We start from the raw sequence: 21,254 nt of genomic DNA, 5'->3' as shown, positions 1-21,254 counted from the left end.
CTGACCAACAAACCTTTCTCCAGGCCCTCCTTAAGAAAAGACAAAATTCGGGGTACCCTTTCCCTGCTCCAAGAGAAACCCCTCGATTCACACCAATAAAGGTAATTATGCCATACCTTATGGTAAATCCTACTAGTAATAGGCTTACGAGCCTGAAGCATGGTATTGGACTTTCACAGAGAAGTCACGCTTAGACAAAATTAGACGTTTAATCTCCAAACAGTCAGCTTCAGAGAATCTAGGTTTGGGTGCAGGAAGGGATCCTGAAGTAGAAGGTCCTTCCTCAGAGGTAACTTCCAAGGTGGAAGAGATGACATCTACACCAGATCCTGCGAGGCCAGGTAGGAGCTATTAGAATCACGGACGCTCTCTCCTGTTTGATACGAGCCATGACTCGTGGAAGGAGAGCAAACGGAGAAAACAAGAATGCTAGACCGAAGTTCCAAGGAACCGCCAGAGAATCTATTAGAACGGTTTGTGTATCTCTAGATCTTGAACCGTACCTTGGAAGATTGGCGTTTTGACGGGACGCTATCAAACCCAACTCCGGAACCCCCCACCTGAGGGATATCATAGAGAATACCTCTGGATGGAGAGCCTACTCTCCGGGATGAAAGTTCTGTCTGCTCAGAAAATTTGCTTCCGAGTTGTCTAACCCTGGAATGTGGATGGCAGATAGGAGACAATTGTGAGATTCTGCCCACTGTAGAATGAGGGTCACCTCCTTCATTGCTAGCGAACTCCTTGTCCCTCCCTGGTGGTTGATGTATGTCACCAAGGTGATGTTGTCCGATTGGAAACTCATAAACTGGACCAAAGTTAGTTGAGGCCAAGCAGTCAAGGCATTGAAAATTGCTCTCAACTATAAGATGTTTATGGAAAAAGAAGACTCCTCTCGAGTCCAAAGGCCCTGAGCTTTAAAGGAGCCCCAAACTGCTCCCAAGCCTAACAGGCCGGTGTCCGTTGTCACAATCACTCAGGAAGGTTTCAGGAAGCACGTACCTCGAGACAGATGGTACTGCGAGATCCACCAGGAGTGTCTCTTGTTAGGGGATCCAGAGCTATCCTCTTCGAAAGATCCGAGTGGTCTCCATTCCGTTGACTGAGCATGCATAGCTGAAGATGTCTCAAATGGAACCAAGGAAAAGGAATGATGTCCATAGAAGCTCCAATCAAGAAACACACCCTGGTATCAGGTACTAGGGAACCCTTTTCCAGATCCACTTTTCACCCATGGGGACGTAGAATAGACAACATCATCTCTGTATGAGATCTTGCTAGTGAAAAGATAACGCTTGAACCAAGATATCGTCCAGGAAAAGCTCCACCACTATTCCCTGAAATCTGACGACCGCCAAAACCCTAGTAAAGATTCAAGGAGCCGTAGCAAGACCAAAAGGAAGGGCAACAAACTAGAATTGTTTGTCCAGAAAAGCCAACCTCCGAAACTGGTAATGTTCCCTGTGAATGGGAACATGAAGATACGCATCCTTCAGATCTATGGTCATCATGAAGTGACCCACTTGGATCAAGGGAAGAATGGAACAAATAGTTTCCATTTTCAAGGACGGAACCTTGAGGAATTTGTTGAGACACTTCAAGTCTAGGATGGCACGGAAAGTTCCCTCCTTTTTGAGAACCACAAAGAGATTTGAATAGAATCCTTGACCCTGTTACTCTACGGGAACTGGAACAATCACTCCCAGGGAAGATAGGTCCTCTACGCAGTTTAAGAAGGCCTCTCTCTTTACATGGTTTGCAGATAACCTTGACAGGTTAAATCTGCCCCTGGGAGGACAAGACTTGAATCCTATTCTGTACCACTGGGACACTATGTCCACGGCCTAAGGATCTGGGACATTGCATATCCATGCCTGCCGAAAAAAAAGAAAGCCTGCCCCCCCACTTGATCCAAGACTGGATCGGAGGCGGACCCTTCATGCTGATTTAGAATCAGCGGAAGGCTTCTTGGCTTGTTTCCCCTTATTCCAAGGCTGACTGGACCTCCATGAGGTCCTGGATTGCTCCGGCTTGGAAGAGGAGGAGGAAGGCTACTGTCCATTAAAGTTACAAAAGGAACGGAAATTAGAATTCTGGCGACCCTTAGGTCTATTCTTCATGTCCTGAGGTAGGAAAGATCCCTTTCCACCTGTAATCTCAGAAATTATCTCAGCCAGACCAGGATCAAATAAAGACTTAAGGTAAAGACAGAAGATTGGATTTAGATGTTACATTTGCAGACCAAGATTTTAACCACAGAGCTCTGTGAACTAGAACAGCAAGGCTAGAAATCTTGGCTCCCAGTCTAACTACGTGCATGCTGACATCACAGATCAAATAATTAGCCGGCTTTAGAGCTTTGATCCCATCCTGGATCTCCTCTATAGTAGTATCTTCTGAAATCAGATCAGACAAGGCATCACACCAATAATATGCTGCACATGCAACTGTAGAAATACTTGCAACTGGTTGTCATTGTAACCCTTGATGAATGTACATCTTCCTTAAGAAAGCATCCAGCTTCTTATCAATGGGATCCTTGAAGGAAGTGCTATCCTCAATAGGGATAGGAGTTCTCCTGGCTACAGTAGAGATAGCTCCCTCTACTTAGGGCACAGTACACCACAAGTCATAAACAAGTCAGCAACAGGAAACATTTTCTTGAAAACAGGGAACGAGGAAAAAGGAATCCCTGGCTTTCCCCATTCCTGAGCTGTACTCTACAGAAGAGGGAATGACATCAAACTCAGTTAAGCTTGTCAGATTTTTTAGGATTCACAGCCGCAGAAGCATCAGAATCCTCCAAGGTAGCTAATACCTCCATCAAAAGCAAATGGAGGCATTCCAGCTTAAATTGAAATTTCACCTCCTCTGGGTCTGCTGTACTAGCCACCGCAGTCTCAGAAAATTCTGAGGAATGATCTCAGATGACTGAACAAGACTGACTAGCGCAGATTTGGCGGCGTCAGAATTCTATCGTGAGAAATTATTCTAGAATTTCTCTTCCTCTTACCTGTAGCATTTTCTAGAAAACGGCTAGGGATGTACAAAACTGCAGAAGATATTTGTGCAGCAAACTCTCCTGGAAAATAAACACCCCCAGGAATCTGTTGAGAGGAACCGCAGGGCACTGCATGTGAAACGGTTAAAATATGGGACGTTTGAGGAGAAAATTGCGGCATGGGGGCCGATTTATCAAGCTCTGTATGGAGCTTGATGCCCCTGTTTCCGCAAAAGCCTTCAGGCTCGCCGGAAACAGTAGTTATGAAGCAGCGGTCTAAAGACTGCTGCTCCATAACTTGTCCGCCTGCTCTGAGGCCGTGGACAGAAATCAACCCAATCGAATACGATCAGGTTGATTGACACACCTGCTAGCGGGATTGGCCGCAAATCTGCAGGGGGCGGTATTGCACAAGCAGTTTACAAGAACTGCTGGTGCAATGATAAATGCCGACAGCGTATACTGCCGGCATTTATCGATGTGCAGCGGACACGATATGCTACATCCTATCATGTCCGCTCGCACTATGATAAATTTACCCCATGGTATGGACAACATTATCCTGATAGATATTTGGCTCAGAAGGGTTATCTTAGTTCTTAGATGCTAAGGTTTCATTTAAGCAAGAAGAACAAAGTTGCACAGGAGGAATTACTTGTACCACCAAGCAATAGACATTGAATTAAAGGTTCCCACAGAATTAAATCTTATGTAAATATTAATTATGCCAAAAAAGCCTTAAAGAAAAAAGACAAACAAATTTGATTAGATTCTGTACATTAAATATGCAACTTGCAACAGTTTGTTATAAAAAATATCTAAAAAGTCCCTGCACCTCTATAACCTCAGTTTGACTGAAGTGACTTATCACCCCTGAAACCAGGAGGCTCCACCATAACAGAACTGTACCGGAACGAATCTTGATTAAAGTACAAGAAAAACAAGAATCCTCTTCTCTCAAAAAGATATCACCCCTGTTCTTTTTTCCAGCTTGCGCAACACAACTCGAGCCTGTGAGATTTGCAGTGCGGGTCTATGAGTTAGGACCGTGGGGGTGGATTTAATTAGGACATGCTTAGGCACCAGTGTAAAATGCTGTTTCCCCAGCAGATTATGTATCCCTCGCTCTCTCTACTGAACCAGCGTTCCTGAGGAAATTCTCACTAACTTGCTCACGATGCGGTAGTAACTACGAGACTCCGCTCTCCCAGCAGGATTTCAACAAGGCTGAAGCAGAAGAGTAGAGGCTTACGTGAGCGCAAGAGAAAAAGAAACTGCGGCATTACACAAAAGACACGCAGCAACTGAAGCGCTGTTAAAACTGAAGAGACAACGATTAACAGTTGTCACAGCAGAAGAAAATGTAAAATAAGTATAGCCCTTTCTGATCAATAAGTTTTAAGGAGCCCCAACTTGTACCTCCATGCTAAACACATAAACCCTTAGCCATATACCAGCCTCAAATAAAATAAGGGAAAAAATATTCACCCCTTAACTCCATTGTACCGCCATGCAATTAGTGCATGCTTAAATACCCAAAATGAAATCCCTACATAAAGTGATATTAAGTCCCAAAATTACCACTGGGGATTAACTCTTAAAGTGCTGCCCTTCAAACCTAGAAGGAAATAGCACTTACATGTGGTCTCACTGCCGGGCAAGAACAGATTCTAGGTGTGCCAGAATCACCAACATCTGACAGGGACCTGTAGAAAAAGAAAAAAAAAACAGAGTAACCAACCCTGGATTTCTATAAAGGGGGTAGCATTGGTGTTAGAAGTTAAGACCACCTTGCCGTCATCTAACTGCTAAAAGACACCATTACTCTTACTAAAGAGATTGACATGGATACAGCATAACCCCAATCCTTGCTTGCAGGGAAAAGTACCCATTAAAGGATTCAATATTTTCAGACACCATCTTCGCACATCCTCCCGTCATAGAGGCAAAGAGAATGACTGGGGATTATAGTAATAAGGGAAGTGACACTTAACAGCTCTGCTGGGGTGCTCTTTGCCTCCTCCTGCTGGCCAGGAGTTAAATATCCCACTCAGGGTCGGCTCCAGAACGAATGAAATGGGGGGGCATTTTTTTTTCACGAGGGGGCACGCATTTAAAAAGCATGTATAAGAGTCAAAATAAGAGCAGGCCTACTGTGGCAGTCCAGGGGTTACATTTATCAGATCTCTGGCTGTGCAGGAGTTAGATTTGTTTATATTTCTGGAAGTGCAGCGGTTACATGTGTCATATCTCAAGGAGTATAGGGGTTACATTTATAAGATATGCCGCAGCAGTTACATTTACCAGATTTATGGCAGTGCAGGGGTTACATTTGTCATATCTCAGGAATGTCTCCCACATCTGACACAGCCAGTGGACACTGTTTGCATGTGTAGCTCTACCAATGACCCTGCTAATGATCAAATAAGATTTTACGCGACAATAAGTTTGAGTGCCAAGCAGTACATTACTTGTACAGATATTATTAATGATATTTACCAGCACACACACAGTATATACAGTATGTATATACACACAAATTATATATATATATATATATATATATATATACACACACACAGTATATATATATATATATATATATATATATATATATATATATATATATATATATATATATATATATATATATATACATATATACACACACACACACACTGTGTGTGTATATATGTATGTGTGTGTATATATATATATATATATATATATATATAAATATATATAAATATACACACACAGTGTGTGTGTGTATATATATATATATATATATATATATATATATATATATATATATATATATATATACATACACACACACACAGTATATATTTATACACACACATATATATATATATATATATATATATATATACACACAAACAATATATATATATATATATATATATATATATATATATATATATACACACACACACTGTGTGTATTGTGTGTATGTATGTATGTGTATATATATATATATATATATATATATATATAAAATAAAACAACATTGTGGCAAATAGGAGATGTTTTGAAACATGTAAATAATAAACATAAGGCTATTTCACTCATTGTCCCACAGCTACATTTGAAGTGCTTCTTTATCTGTGGCTGCCAGGATATAAAGCACAATAGGGAAGGGATACTACTCTCACACACACATTGGTTATACGGCTGTGTTTTCACAAAATTACTTCTGCCTTCCCTCTGACTGTTAGCTTCTCCCTGCACTTCCTGCAGAGGTCTGATGATGTCATCATCTCACTTTAGCTCTGTAGTAAGTGGGCTAGTAGGAGGAGGGTCATTGCAAGCCCTAGGTTAACTGTGAGAGCACCAGCAGGGAAATGCAACTTTATTTGTTATCTGGTTGTAAATAGAGGAGAGTAAAGAGATTAGCTGGGCCCTCCAGTGGTGGATATCCAGGGTCCAGTGGCTGCAAATGGTTGGTGTGACATTTGGGACCCTGGACGTTCCGTCACTTTTAAAATGTAAAAAAAAAAAAAAAAAATTTTTAAATAGATTCTTTTGCCCTGGGAGGCACAGCATTCCATTTGGGGGGGCATTGCCCCCCAATGCCCCCCCTTAGAGCCGACCCTGATCCCACTAGTTATTGGAATGAATTTGTGGACTCCCTTTATGCCATAGGTAAGAAATTGTAATAGCCAGGAGTTTACTGACCAGACAAGCTGTGAGTGTAGGTTTTATGTGGGGGGGAGAGATAGATATGAGGACAATTCATACAGACCCTCTAAATGTAAGCCGTTTGCAGTTTGACAGGCATGCACAGTGCAAATGCACCAATCCGTAGTTTGCAAAGACTCTAAGACTGGAATCCCATGCACAATCGTGGTGACAATCTCAGGGCTAAAAGAATGCTAATCAAAGAATACTATTTTGCAAATTGGCTTCACAAACCATTCCTGAAATATTGAGACCAATCATAGTTTGCACAGAAATGTCCCTTTAATATTCAAATATATCTTGTTTGAACTTACCTTGGAATCCCAGCTGCTCCCAGTGTGACCCATACAAAGGACAGTCAAAGCGAGCACCAGTAAGCTTCTTGTATATGGTCTGCAAGACTCTTACGTGAATCTGTTGGCTGTTGTCCAGCGGACCTGGATGAAAAGATCAGACATAACTAAATGATGTCAGAGGATGTGCCTGCCCCTTCCATTCAAAAGATCCCCAAGCTATTAAAGGAGCATTAAAAATATAGTCTACTCCACAATTGTTATTGTTTAAAAAGATATATAATCCCTTTATTACCCATTCCCCAGTTTTGCATAACCAACATGGTTATGTTACTATACTTTACCTCTGTGATTACCTTGTATCTAAGCATCTGCTTAACCTTATTTCCGTTATTTTGACAAACTTGCATTTTAGCCAACTAGTGCTGACTCATAAATAACTCAACGGGAGTAGGCACAATGTTATCTTTATGGCACACATGAACTAGCATTGTCTAGCTGTGAAAACCTGTCAAAATGTACTGCGATAAGAGGCGGCCCTGAAGGGCTTAGAAATTAGCATATGAGCCTATCTAGGTTTTGCTTTCAATAAAGAACACCAAGAAACAAAGCAAATTTGATGATAAAAGTAAATTGGAAAGTTGGTTAAATTGCATGCCCTATCTGAATCATAAAAGTTTAATTTTGGCTAAACTGTCCCTTTAAATACAGTAAAGCGTAAACATAGATTCTTACGGCAGATAAGAGCAATAGGCCCAGCAAGTCTGCCCGATATTTCCTAAAAGTATAAACTTATCTAGTTTGTAGGATAGCCTTATGCTTATTCCAGGCAATCTTAAAGTCCCCCACACTGTTTGTCATTACCATTTATTCCATGAATCAATCACCCTTTCTGTAAAAAGTGCTTCTGCAAATGACTCCTGAATCTTTTACCCTTTAGCTTGAGCTCATGACCCCTTGTTCTTGAATTTTCCTTTTTATGTAAAATACTTGCAGCCTCAGCTTTACTAAGCTCATTTAAGCTATATATATTTAGGTCATTGAGCCTTTCCTGCTAAGTTTTATTTTTTTAGACCATGTACCATTTTGGTAGCCTCCTTTGCACAGATTCCAATTTGTTTATATCCTTATGGAGATATGGGGGACTATTTATCAAAGGTCTTGCGGACCTGATCCAACAGTGCAAGACCTCGCAAATACGCTGTCCGCATTTAACATTGCACCAGCAGCTCATAAAAGCTGCTGGTGCAACACCGCCCCCTGCTGACTCGCAGCCAATCGGTCACCAGCAGGGAGGTGTCAATCAACCCGATCGTACTCGATCGGATTGATTTCCGGCGATTCCTGTCCGCCTCATCAGAGCAGGCGGACAGGGTTATGGAGCAGCGGTCTTTAGACCACAGCTTCATAACAGGTGTTTCTGGCGAATCTGAAGACTCGCCAGAAACACGGGCCCACAAGCTCCGTTCAGAGCTTGATAAATGGGCCCCATTGCCTCCAGCACACGATACTCAAGATGAGGCCTAACTAATGATCTATAAAGTGGAATAAGAACCTTACTATTTCTGCTGCAAATACCTCTACCAATACATCCAATAATTCTACTGGCCTTACTTGCTGCAACACTATATTGTTTACTAAAAAAATGTTATTTTATTTTGGTTCAATTTAAAGCATACAAACAAAATATGTCAGTGAGAAAAACAGAAATATGAAGAAAATTAGTTTTAAGGCATACAATTAATATAAACCAAAAAGAGTATACATTACAGGATAATATGCCAAATTTTAGGAACAGAAAAATACCACTACACCCATAACAAACAAATAGACGACTACCACTCAATCTACTTTCTATGGGAAGAATATCTCAATCAGACACCATCCGCACCCACACCCCCCTCAAACCCAAGGCCATCTAGTGCCCTCTACCAACAGATCTGAGGTTATACCTCATCCCCCTAAACTAGATAAGAGACTGCCTTTGTAGCGCATTACCTTTCGTAGACTGAACTTACTTACTTTTTATTTACTTAGCACTGATAATATCCTATGTAATTTAAAAAAAAAAAAAAGTACATGCAATGATCAATGTAACTATAACACAACCCAGTTAGCAATCTGCTGTATATCACCTAAGCGAAGAATACAATGTTGTTATTTATGTCTCAAGATCAGCGAAACACTGTACTGTCTATGTACCTACCTTTATTTTACATTGTATGTACTGGTTATACTTTCTTCAATAAAGCTTTTTTGAAAAAAAAAAAACAGAATTTATGCTTACCTGATAAATTACTTTCTCCAACGGTGTGTCCGGTCCACGGCGTCATCCTTACTTGTGGGAATATCTCTTCCCCAACAGGAAATGGCAAAGAGTCCCAGCAAAGCTGGCCATATAGTCCCTCCTAGGCTCCGCCCACCCCAGTCATTCGACCGACGGACAGGAGGAAAAATATAGGAGAAACCATATGGTACCTTGGTGACTGTAGTTAGAGAAAATAATTCATCAGACCTGATTAAAAAACCAGGGCGGGCCGTGGACCGGACACACCGTTGGAGAAAGTAATTTATCAGGTAAGCATAAATTCTGTTTTCTCCAACATTGGTGTGTCCGGTCCACGGCGTCATCCTTACTTGTGGGAACCAATACCAAAGCTTTAGGACACTGATGAAGGGAGGGAGCAAATCAGGTTACCTAAACGGAAGGCACCACGGCTTGCAAAACCTTTCTCCCAAAAATAGCCTCCGAAGAAGCAAAAGTATCAAATCTGTAAAATTTGGCAAAAGTGTGCAGTGAAGACCAAGTCGCTGCCTTACATATCTGGTCAACAGAAGCCTCGTTCTTGAAGGCCCATGTGGAAGCCACAGCCCTAGTGGAGTGAGCTGTGATTCTTTCAGGAGGCTGCCGTCCGGCAGTCTCATAAGCAAATCGGATGATGCTTTTAAGCCAAAAGGAAAGAGAGGTAGAAGTCGCTTTTTGGCCTCTCCTTTTACCAGAATAGACAACAAACAAAGAAGATGTTTGTCTGAAATCTTTTGTAGCCTCTAAATAGAATTTTAGAGCACGGACTACGTCCAAATTGTGTAACAAACGTTCCTTCTTTGAAACTGGATTCGGACATAAAGAAGGTACAACTATCTCCTGGTTAATATTCTTGTTAGAAACAACCTTTGGAAGAAAACCAGTCTTAGTACGCAAAACCACCTTATCTGCATGGAACACCAGATAGGGCGGAGAACACTGCAGAGCAGATAACTCTGAAACTCTTCTAGCAGAAGAAATAGCAACCAAAAACAAAACTTTCCAAGATAGTAACTTAATATCTATGGAATGTAAAGGTTCAAACGGAACCCCTTGAAGAACTGAAAGAACTAGATTTAGACTCCAGGGAGGAGTCAAAGGTCTGTAAACAGGCTTGATCCTAACCAGAGCCTGAACAAATGCTTGAACATCTGGCACAGCTGCCAGTCTTTTGTGAAGTAAGACAGATAAAGCAGAGATCTGTCCCTTTAGAGAACTTGCAGATAATCCTTTCTCCAAACCTTCTTGTAGAAAGGAGAGAATCTTAGGAATTTTTATCTTATTCCATGGGAATCCTTTGGATTCACACCAACAGATATATCTTTTCCATATTTTATGGTAAATCTTTCTAGTTACTGGTTTTCTGGCCTGAACCAGAGTATCTATCACAGAATCTGAAAACCCACGCTTTGATAGAATCAAGCGTTCAATCTCCAAGCCGTCAGCTCGAGGGAGACCAGATTTGGATGTTCGAATGGACCCTGAACCAGAAGGTCCTGTCTCAAAGGTAGCTTCCATGGTGGAACCGATGACATATTCACCAGGTCTGCATACCAAGTCCTGCGTGGCCACGCAGGAGCTATCAAGATCACCGAGGCCCTCTCCTGTTTGATCCTGGCTACCAGCCTGGGAATGAGAGGAAACGGTGGAAATACATAAGCTAGGTTGAAGATCCAAGGTGCTACTAGTGCATCTACTAGAGTCGCCTTGGGATCCCTGGATCTGGACCCGTAGCAAGGAACCTTGAAGTGCTGACGAGACGCCATCAGATCCATGTCTGGAATGCCCCATAATTGAGTTAGTTGGGCAAAGATCTTCGGGTGGAGTTCCCACTCCCCCGGATGGAATGTCTGACGACTCAGATAATCCGCTTCCCAGTTTTCCACACCTGGGATGTGGATCGCAGATAGGTGGCAGGAGTGATCCTCCGCCCATTGAATTATTTTGGTCACTTCTTTCATCGCCAGGGAACTCCTTGTTCCCCCCTGATGATTGATATACGCAACGGTCGTCATGTTGTCTGATTGGAATCTTATGAATCTGGCCTTTGCTAACTGAGGCCAAGCCCTGAGAGCATTGAAGATCGCTCTTAGTTCCAGAATGTTTATCGGGAGAAGAGACTCTTCCCGAGACCATAGTCCCTGAGCTTTCAGGGATTCCCAGACCGCGCCCCAGCCCACTAGACTGGCGTCGGTCGTGACAATGACCCACTCTGGTCTGCGGAAGCTCATTCCCTGGGATAGATGGTCCAGGGTCAGCCACCAACGGAGTGAATCTCTGGTCTTCTGATCTACTTGAATCATTGGAGACAAGTCTGTATAGTCCCCATTCCACTGTTTGAGCATGCACAGTTGTAATGGTCTTAGATGAATTCGTGCAAAAGGAACTATGTCCATTGCTGCAACCATCAACCCTACTACTTCCATGCACTGCGCTATGGAAGGACGTGGAACAGAATGAAGAACTTGACAAGTGCTTAGAAGTTTTGACTTTCTGACCTCTGTCAGAAAAATCCTCATTTCTAAGGAATCTATTATTGTTCCCAAGAAGGGAACTCTTGTTGACGGAGACAGAGAACTTTTTTCTATGTTCACCTTCCATCCGTGTGATCTGAGAAAGGCCAGAACGATGTCTGTATGAGCCTTTGCTTTTGACAGGGACGACGCTTGTATTAGAATGTCGTCCAAGTAAGGTACTACTGCAATGTCCCTCGGTCTTAAAACCGCTAGAAGGGACCCTAGTACCTTTGTGAAAATCCTTGGAGCAGTGGCTAACCCGAATGGGAGGGCCACAAACTGGTAATGTTTGTCCAGAAAGGCGAACCTTTCTTTGTGGATAGGAATATGTAGGTACGCATCCTTTAGATCCACGGTAGTCATAAATTGACCTTCCTGGATAGTGGGTAGAATCGTTCGAATGGCTTCCATCTTGAACGATGGTACCCTGAGAAATTTGTTTAGGATCTTCAAATCCAAAATTGGTCTGAAAGTTCCCTCTTTTTTGGGAACTACGAACAGATTTGAATGAAATCCCATTCCTTGTTCCTTTATTGGAACTGGGTGTATCACTCCCATCTTTAACAGGTCTTCTACACAATGTAAGAACGCCTGTCTCTTTATTTGGTTTAAGGATAAGTGAGACATGTGGAACCTTCCCCTTGGGGGTAGTTCCCTGAATTCCAGAAGATAACCCTGAGAAACTATTTCTAGTGCCCAGGGATCCTGAACATCTCTTGCCCAAGCCTGAGCAAAGAGAGAGAGTCTGCCCCCTACTAGATCCGGTCCCGGATCGGGGGCTACTCCTTCATGCTGTTTTGTTAGCAGCAGCAGGCTTCTTGGCCTGCTTACCCTTGTTCCAGCCTTGCATCGGTTTCCAGGCTGGTTTGGGTTGTGAGGCATTACCCTCTTGCTTAGAGGATGCAGAATTAGAGGCCGGTCCGTTCCTGAAATTGCGAAAGGAACGAAAATTAGACTTATTCTTGGCCTTGAAAGGCCTATCTTGTGGAAGGGCGTGGCCCTTTCCCCCAGTGATGTCTGAGATAATCTCTTTCAATTCTGGTCCAAATAGAGTTTTACCTTTGAATGGGATGTTAAGCAATTTTGTCTTGGATGACACATCCGCTGACCAAGACTTTAGCCAAAGCGATCTGCGCGCCACGATTGCAAACCCTGAATTTTTCGCCGCTAATCTAGCTAATTGCAAAGCGGCATCTAAAATAAAAGAGTTAGCCAACTTAAGTGCGTGAACTCTGTCCATAACCTCCTCATATGGAGTCTCTCTACTGACCGACTTTTCTAGTTCCTTGAACCAGAACCACGCTGCTGTAGTGACAGGAACAATGTACGAAATGGGTTGTAGAAGGTAACCTTGCTGTACAAAAATCTTTTTAAGCAAACCCTCCAATTTTTTATCCATAGGATCTTTGAAAGCACAACTATCCTCGATAGGAATAGTAGTGCGCTTGTTTAGAGTAGAAACTGCCCCCTCGACCTTAGGGACTGTCTGCCATAAGTCCTTTCTGGGGTCGACCATAGGAAATAATTTCTTAAATATAGGGGGGGGAACAAAAGGTATGCCGGGCTTTTCCCACTCCTTTTTCACTATGTCCGCCACCCGCTTGGGTATAGGAAAAGCGTTGGGGTGCACCGAAACCTCTAGGAACTTGTCCATCTTGCATAATTTCTCTGGAATGACCAAGTTGTCACAATCATCCAGAGTAGATAACACCTCCTTAAGCAGTGCGCGGAGATGTTCTAATTTAAATTTAAATGTCACAACATCAGGTTCAGCTTGTTGAGAAATTTTTCCTGAATCTGAAATTTCCCCATCTGACAAAACCTCCCTCATGGCCACTTCAGATTTGTGTGAGGGTATGGCAGAACAATTATCATCAGCGCCCTCCTGCTCTTCAGTGTTTAAAACAGAGCAATCGCGCTTTCTCTGATATGTAGGCATTTTGGATAAAATATTTGCTATGGAGTTATCCATTACAGCCGTCAATTGTTGCATGGTAATAAGCATTGGCGCGCTAGATGTACTAGGGGCCTCCTGCGTGGGCAAAACTGGTGTAGACACAGTAGGAGATGATGTAGTATCATGTTTACTCCCCTCATCTGAGGAATCATCTTGGGCAATTTCATTATCTGTGGCAGTACTGTCCTTACTTTGTTTGGACGCTATGGCACAATTATCACACAAATTTAAATGGGGAGACACATTGGCTTTCATACATATAGAACATAGCTTATCCGAAGGCACAGACATGTTAAACAGGCTTAAACTTGTCAATAAAGCACAAAAAACGTTTTAAAACAAAACCGTTACTGTCTCTTTAAATTTTAAACAGAACACACTTTATTACTGAATATGTGAAAAAGTATGAAGGAATTGTTCAAAAATTACCAAAATTTCACCACAGTGTCTTAAAGCATTAAGAGTATTGCACACCAATTTTCAGAGCTTTAACCCTTAAAATAACGGAACCGGAGCCGTTTACAAATTTAACCCCTATACAGTCCCAGCTATAGCCTTTGCTGTGACCTAACCAAGCCCAGAGGGGAATACGATACCAAGTGACGCCTTCCAGAAACTTTTCCAGCTACTTTCAGATCCTCACACATGCATCTGCATGTCTTGCTCTCAAAAAACAACTGCGCAGTAATGGCGCGAAAATGAGGCTCAGCCTACAACTGGGAAGGCCCTCCCTGACTGGAAAAGGTGTCTAACATAGTGCCTGCTGTTAAAAAACGTTCCCCAAGTTTATAAATGTGAATTATCAGCAAAAACATGTATAAAATGCCCAAATAAAGCAATCGATTTAGCCCATAAAAGTGTCTACCAGTTTTATAGCCCATATTAAGCCCTTTATTCTGTTTGCTTGACTAAGAAAATGGCTTACCGGTCCCCATGAGGGGAAATGACAGCCTTCCAGCATTACACGGTCTTGTTAGAAATATGGCTAGTCATACCTTAAGCAGAAAAGTCTGCTAACTGTTTCCCCCAACTGAAGTTACTTCATCTCAACAGTCCTATGTGGAAACAGCAATCGATTTTAGTTACTGTCTGCTAAAATCATCTTCCTCTCACAAACAGAAATCTTCATCCTTTTCTGTTTCAGAGTAAATAGTACATACCAGCACTATTTTAAAATAACAAACACTTGATAGAAGAATAAAAAACTACATTTAAACACCAAAAAACTCTTAACCATCTCCGTGGAGATGTTGCCTGTGCAACGGCAAAGAGAATGACTGGGGTGGGCGGAGCCTAGGAGGGACTATATGGCCAGCTTTGCTGGGACTCTTTGCCATTTCCTGTTGGGGAAGAGATATTCCCACAAGGATGACGCCGTGGACCGGACACACCAATGTTGGAGAAATAAAGAAATAATATAATATTCCCTTCCCACATATTAGATCTGCAGGCTGCGGAGACCCAAATACAACAGGGCGTGCAATTTCTAAAGTCAAAGGCATCTGCATTATTTATACCCATGCTGTTTCTGGTTATAGGGTTGGTCCTTTTCACACTTATGTCTACCCCTGTTACTAACTTCATAAGCAGCAATACACTTAGAGAAGATATTAGTATCCAAACAACTTTATATTTATAGGAATGCAATGTATAAGCTCTGTTGGTTGGTTATATTCTATTCAGCTTACTATGGATGTTGTACCTAATTAATTGTGCAGAGGGATATTGCCCTTCAGAAAGCTCCAATGATGCAGTTATTTCTCATTGGGGTAATACATGTGGGTAGGTTAGACTGTGAATTTCTATTTATGGTTTTACTGCCTTTTACAGTTGGTGTATAACTTGAAACTGGTTGTGAGACTGTATGAACATAATACCTATGTAATAAGTATAGTCCTCACTTTCTATAGTTACTATGCATGCAATTTTCCTGTTAACTGCACCCACTGGTAATAATTTTAGTTATGTTATAATTTATATGTTTGTTTATTACGCAATGTATGGGTCTATTCCGATAAAAGGAATAATATTTCTCTCTAGCTAGATATTAGATCTTATACCCTATTAGCCGTATAATACATATACTTTATCCCACACTGTGGTGAAGGGTTCATCTCGGGCTGTCTGCGGCCGGGACGGCAAGAGTGGACATATTATACTCCGATTTAGGAATTAATATTGCATTCTCATGTGTCTATAGTAGTCATTTAATTCTATATGTATTATGGTTTTAGTCTTAAGGTTCAGCATGTGTCGCTAACATAGATCCCATTTTTTTGAGTATCTTCAATAGGAACATTTATTAAACTCCAAATATCTGTTTAGTCTAACATACCCCAGTTCATATCCTATATAGGCAATATTGCTCACTTAGGCCTAGATTTGGAGTTCGGCGGTAGCCGTCAAAACCAGCGTTAGAGGCTCCTAACGCTGGTTTTGGCCGCCCGCTGGTATTTGGAGTCAGTGATTAAAGGGTCTAACGCTCACTTTTCAGCCGCGACTTTTCCATACCGCAGATCCCCCTACGCCATTTGCGTATCCTATGTTTTCAATGGGATCTTTCTAACGCCGGTATTTAGAGTCGTTTCTGAAGTGAGCGTTAGAGCTCTAACGACAAAATTCCAGCCGCCTGAAAATAGCAGGAGTTAAGAGCTTTCTGGCTAACGCCGGTTCATAAAGCTCTTAACTACTGTACCCTAAAGTACACTAACACCCATAAACTACCTATGTACCCCTAAACCGAGCTCCCCCCACATCGCCGCCACTCGATTAAAATTTTTAACCCCTAATCTGCCGACCGCCACCTACGTTATACTTATGTACCCCTAATCTGCTGCCCCTAACCCCGCCGACCCCTGTATTACATTTATTAACCCCTAACCTGCCCCCCACAACATCGCCGCCAGCTACTTAAAATAATTAACCCCTAATCTTCCGACCGCAAAGCGCCGCCACCTACGTTATCCCTATGTACCCCTAATCTGCTACCCCTAACACCGCCGACCCCTATATTATATTTATTAACCCCTAATCTGCCCCCCTCAACGTCGCCGACACCTGCCTACACTTATTAACCCCTAATCTGCCGAGCGGACCTGAGCGCTACTATAATAAAGTTATTAACCCCTAATCCGCCTCACTAACCCTATAATAAATAGTATTAACCCCCTAATCTGCCCTCCCTAACATCGCCGACACCTAACTTCAATTATTAACCCCTAATCTGACGACCGGAGCTCACCGCTATTCTAATAAATGTATTAACCCCTAAAGCTAAGTCTAACCCTAACACTAACACCCCCCTAACTTAAATATAATTTACATCTAACGAAATAAATTAACTCTTATTAAATAAATGATTCCTATTTAAAGCTAAATACTTACCTGTAAAATAAATCCTAATATAGCTACAATATAAATTATAATTATATTATAGCTATTTTAGGATTAATATTTATTTTACAGGCAACTTTGTATTTATTTTAACCAGGTACAATAGCTATTAAATAGTTAAGAACTATTTAATAGTTACCTAGTTAAAATAATAACAAAATTACCTGTAAAATAAATCCTAACCTAAGATATAATTAAACCTAACACTACCCTATCAATAAAATAATTAAATAAACTACCTACAATTAACCTAACACTACACTATCAATAAATTAATTAAACACAATTCCTACAAATAAATACAATTAAATAAACTAGCTAAAGTACAAAAAATAAAAAAGAACTAAGTTACAAAAAATAAAAAAATATTTACAAACATAAGAAAAATATTACAACAATTTTAAACTAATTACACCTACTCTAAGCCCCCTAATAAAATAACAAAGCCCCCCAAAATAAAAAAATCCCTACCCTATTCTAAATTAAAAAAGTTACAAGCTCTTTTACCTTACCAGCCCTGAACAGGGCCCTTTGCGGGGCATTCCCCAAGAATTTCAGCTCTTTTGCCTGTAAAAGAATAAATACAATACCCCCCCCCCCAACATTACAACCCACCACCCACATACCCCTAATCTAACCCAAACCCTCCTTAAATAAACCTAACACTAAGCCCCTGAAGATCTTCCTACCTTGTCTTCACCATCCAGGTTCACCGATCCGTCCTGAAGAGCTCCTCCGATGTCCTGATCCAAGCCCAAGCGGGGGGCTGAAGAGGTCCATGATCCGGTCAAAGTCTTCATCCAAGCGGGGCATCCGATTGAAGTCATCATCCAGACGGCATCTTCTATGGTCTTCCATCCGGAGCGAAGCGGCAGGATCCTGAAGACCTCCAGCGCGGAACATCCATCCGGACCGACGACTGAACGACGAATGACTGTTCCTTTAAGGGACGTCATCCAAGATGGCGTCCCTCGAATTCCGATTGGCTGATAGGATTCTATCAGCCAATCAGAATTAAGGTAGGAATTTTCTGATTGGCTGATGGAATCAGCCAATCAGAATCAAGTTCAATCCGATTGGCTGATCCAATCAGCCAATCAGATTGAGCTCGCATTCTATTGGCTGATCGGAACAGCCAATAGAATGCGAGCTCAATCTGATTGGCTGATTGGATCAGCCAATCGGATTAAACTAGATTCTGATTGGCTGATTCCATCAGCCAATCAGAAAATTCCTACCTTAATTCCGATTGGCTGATAGAATCCTATCAGCCAATCGGAATTCGAGGGACGCCATCTTGGATGACGTCCCTTAAAGGAACAGTCATTCGTCGTTCAGTCGTCGGTCCGGATGGATGTTCCGCGCTGGAGGTCTTCAGGATCCTGCCGCTTCGCTCCGGATGGAAGACCATAGAAGATGCCGCCTGGATGATGACTTCAATCGGATGGAAGATCCTCTTCTGCCCCGCTTGGATGAAGACTTTGACCGGATCATGGACCTCTTCAGCCCCCCGCTTGGGCTTGGATCAGGACATCGGAGGAGCTCTTCAGGACGGATCGGTGAACCTGGATGGTGAAGACAAGGTAGGAAGATCTTCAGGGGCTTAGTGTTAGGTTTATTTAAGGGGGGTTTGGGTTAGATTAGGGGTATGTGGGTGGTGGGTTGTAATGTTGGGGGGGGTATTGTATTTATTCTTTTACAGGCAAAAGAGCTGAAATTCTTGGGGCATGCCCCGCAAAGGGCCCTGTTCAGGGCTGGTAAGGTAAAAGAGCTTGTAACTTTTTTAATTTAGAATAGGGTAGGGATTTTTTTATTTTGGGGGGCTTTGTTATTTTATTAGGGGGCTTAGAGTAGGTGTAATTAGTTTAAAATTGTTGTAATATTTTTCTTATGTTTGTAAATATTTTTTTATTTTTTGTAACTTAGTTCTTTTTTATTTTTTGTACTTTAGCTAGTTTATTTAATTGTATTTATTTGTAGGAATTGTGTTTAATTAATTTATTGATAATGTAGTGTTAGGTTAATTGTAGGTAATTGTAGGTAGTTTATTTAATTAATTTATTGATAGGGTAGTGTTAGGTTTAATTATATCTTAGGTTAGGATTTATTTTACAGGTAATTTTGTTATTATTTTAACTAGGTAACTATTAAATAGTTCTTAACTATTTAATAGCTATTGTACCTGGTTAAAATAATTACAAAGTTGCCTGTAAAATAAATATTAATCCTAAAATAGCTATAATATAATTATAATTTATATTGTAGCTATATTAGGATTTATTTTACAGGTAAGTATTTAGCTTTAAATAGGAATCATTTATTTAATAAGAGTTAATTTATTTCGTTAGATGTAAATTATATTTAAGTTAGGGGGGGTGTTAGTGTTAGGGTTAGACTTAGCTTTAGGGGTTAATACATTTATTAGAATAGCGGTGAGCTCCGGTCATCAGATTAGGGGTTAATAATTGAAGTTAGGTGTCGGCGATGTTAGGGAGGGCAGATTAGGGGGTTAATACTATTTATTATAGGGTTAGTGAGGCAGATTAGGGGTTAATAACTTTATTATAGTAGCGCTCAGGTCCGCTCGGCAGATTAGGGGTTAATAAGTGTAGGCAGGTGTCGGCGACGTTGTGGGGGGCAGATTAGGGCTTAATAAATATAACATAGGGGTCGGCGGTGTTAGGGGCAGCAGATTAGGGGTACATAGGGATAACGTAGGTTGCGGCGGTTTACGGAGCGGCAGATTAGGGTTTAAAAAAAAAAATGCAGGGGTCAGCGATAGCGGGGGCGGCAGATTAGGGGTTAATAAGTGTAAGGTTAGGGGTGTTTAGACTCGGGGTACATGTTAGAGTGTTAGGTGCAGACGTAGGAAGTGTTTCCCCATAGGAAACAATGGGGCTGCGTTAGGAGCTGAACGCTGCTTTTTTGCAGGTGTTAGTTTTTTTTTCAGCTCAAACAGTTCCATTGTTTCCTATGGGAGAATCGTGCACGAGCACGTTTTTGAGGCTGGCCGCGTCCGTAAGCAACTCTGGTATCGAGAGTTGCATTTGCGGTACAAATGCTCTACGCTCCTTTTTTGGAGCCTAACGCAGCATTTGTTTGAACTCTCGATACCAGAGTTAATTTTATGGTGCGGCCAGAAAAAAGCCCGCGGAGCGTTAACAGCCCTTTTACCGCCAAACTCCAAATCTAGGCCATAGTATCTTCCAACCTCCTCCATATGATATGGGTACCTCTTTATAGCTTACCCTATACAGATGTGACACAGACATGTATACTCTACCTCTCTATATCTGCTGACCCCATAATATGTGTTATATCTATATCTAAGATGCTGAATTATCTATAATGAGCAATGAGCCTCCTACATTGCTGTTGTCTTCGTTACACTCCAGAATCAGAGACACCATCCCTCATCGCGAGGGAGCTCCTTGTGCCCCCCTGATGGTTGATGTAAGCCACCAAGGTAATGTTGTCGGTCTGGAATCTGATGAAGCTGACCTACCCCAGAGAAGGACAAGCCTTCAGAGTGTTGTAGATTGCTCGTAGTTCTAGGATGTTGAACAGAAGGAGAGCCTCCTCCCTGGACCACTTTCCTTGTGCCATCCTGGCACCCCAAACAGCTCCCCATCCTGACAGACTGGCGTCCGTGGTCACAATCTCCCAGGACGGTCTCAAGAAGGATGTCCCCATGGACAGTTGCTCCAGGAGATTCCACCAAGAGAGGGAGTTCTGAGTCTGAGCATCCAGGGATATCAGCTGTGATAGATCTGAATGATCGCCGTTCCACTGTCTCAACATGCGCAATTGAAGAGATCTGAGGTGGAACCTGGCGAATGGGATGACATCTATACTTGACACCATAAGACCTATCACCTCCATACATTAAGCCACCGATGGGCTTGAGGAGAACTGAAGGGCAAGACTGGTGGACGCAAGCTTCCTGCGCCGCTGATCCGTGAGAAATATCTTCATGGACATAGAGTCTATTATCGTGCCCAGGAACTCCACCCTGTTGCTGGGAACCAGGGAACTCTTTCCTGAGTTGATCTTCCAACCGTGAGATTGGAGCAGAAGAAGAAGAGCC

General features: G+C 41.9%; 1 protein-coding gene across 1 annotated transcript in view; it reads right to left on the bottom strand.

Moving 5' to 3' along the window:
• ELMOD3 (ELMO domain containing 3) overlaps positions 1-21,254 on the bottom strand; it is a 212,405-nt gene that overhangs the window by 174,267 nt on the left and 16,884 nt on the right. Inside the window, exon 3 of the mRNA XM_053719453.1 lies at positions 7,014-7,140. Coding sequence (XP_053575428.1) covers positions 7,014-7,140 — 127 coding nt within the window. The remainder of the gene's footprint in view (positions 1-7,013; positions 7,141-21,254) is intronic.

This window comes from Bombina bombina, chromosome 6, assembly GCF_027579735.1.
Source record: "Bombina bombina isolate aBomBom1 chromosome 6, aBomBom1.pri, whole genome shotgun sequence".
Taxonomy (NCBI): Eukaryota; Metazoa; Chordata; class Amphibia; order Anura; family Bombinatoridae; genus Bombina; species Bombina bombina.
The sequence above is the reverse complement of the archived record's forward strand: the minus strand, read 5'-3'. Positions and strand labels throughout refer to the sequence as shown.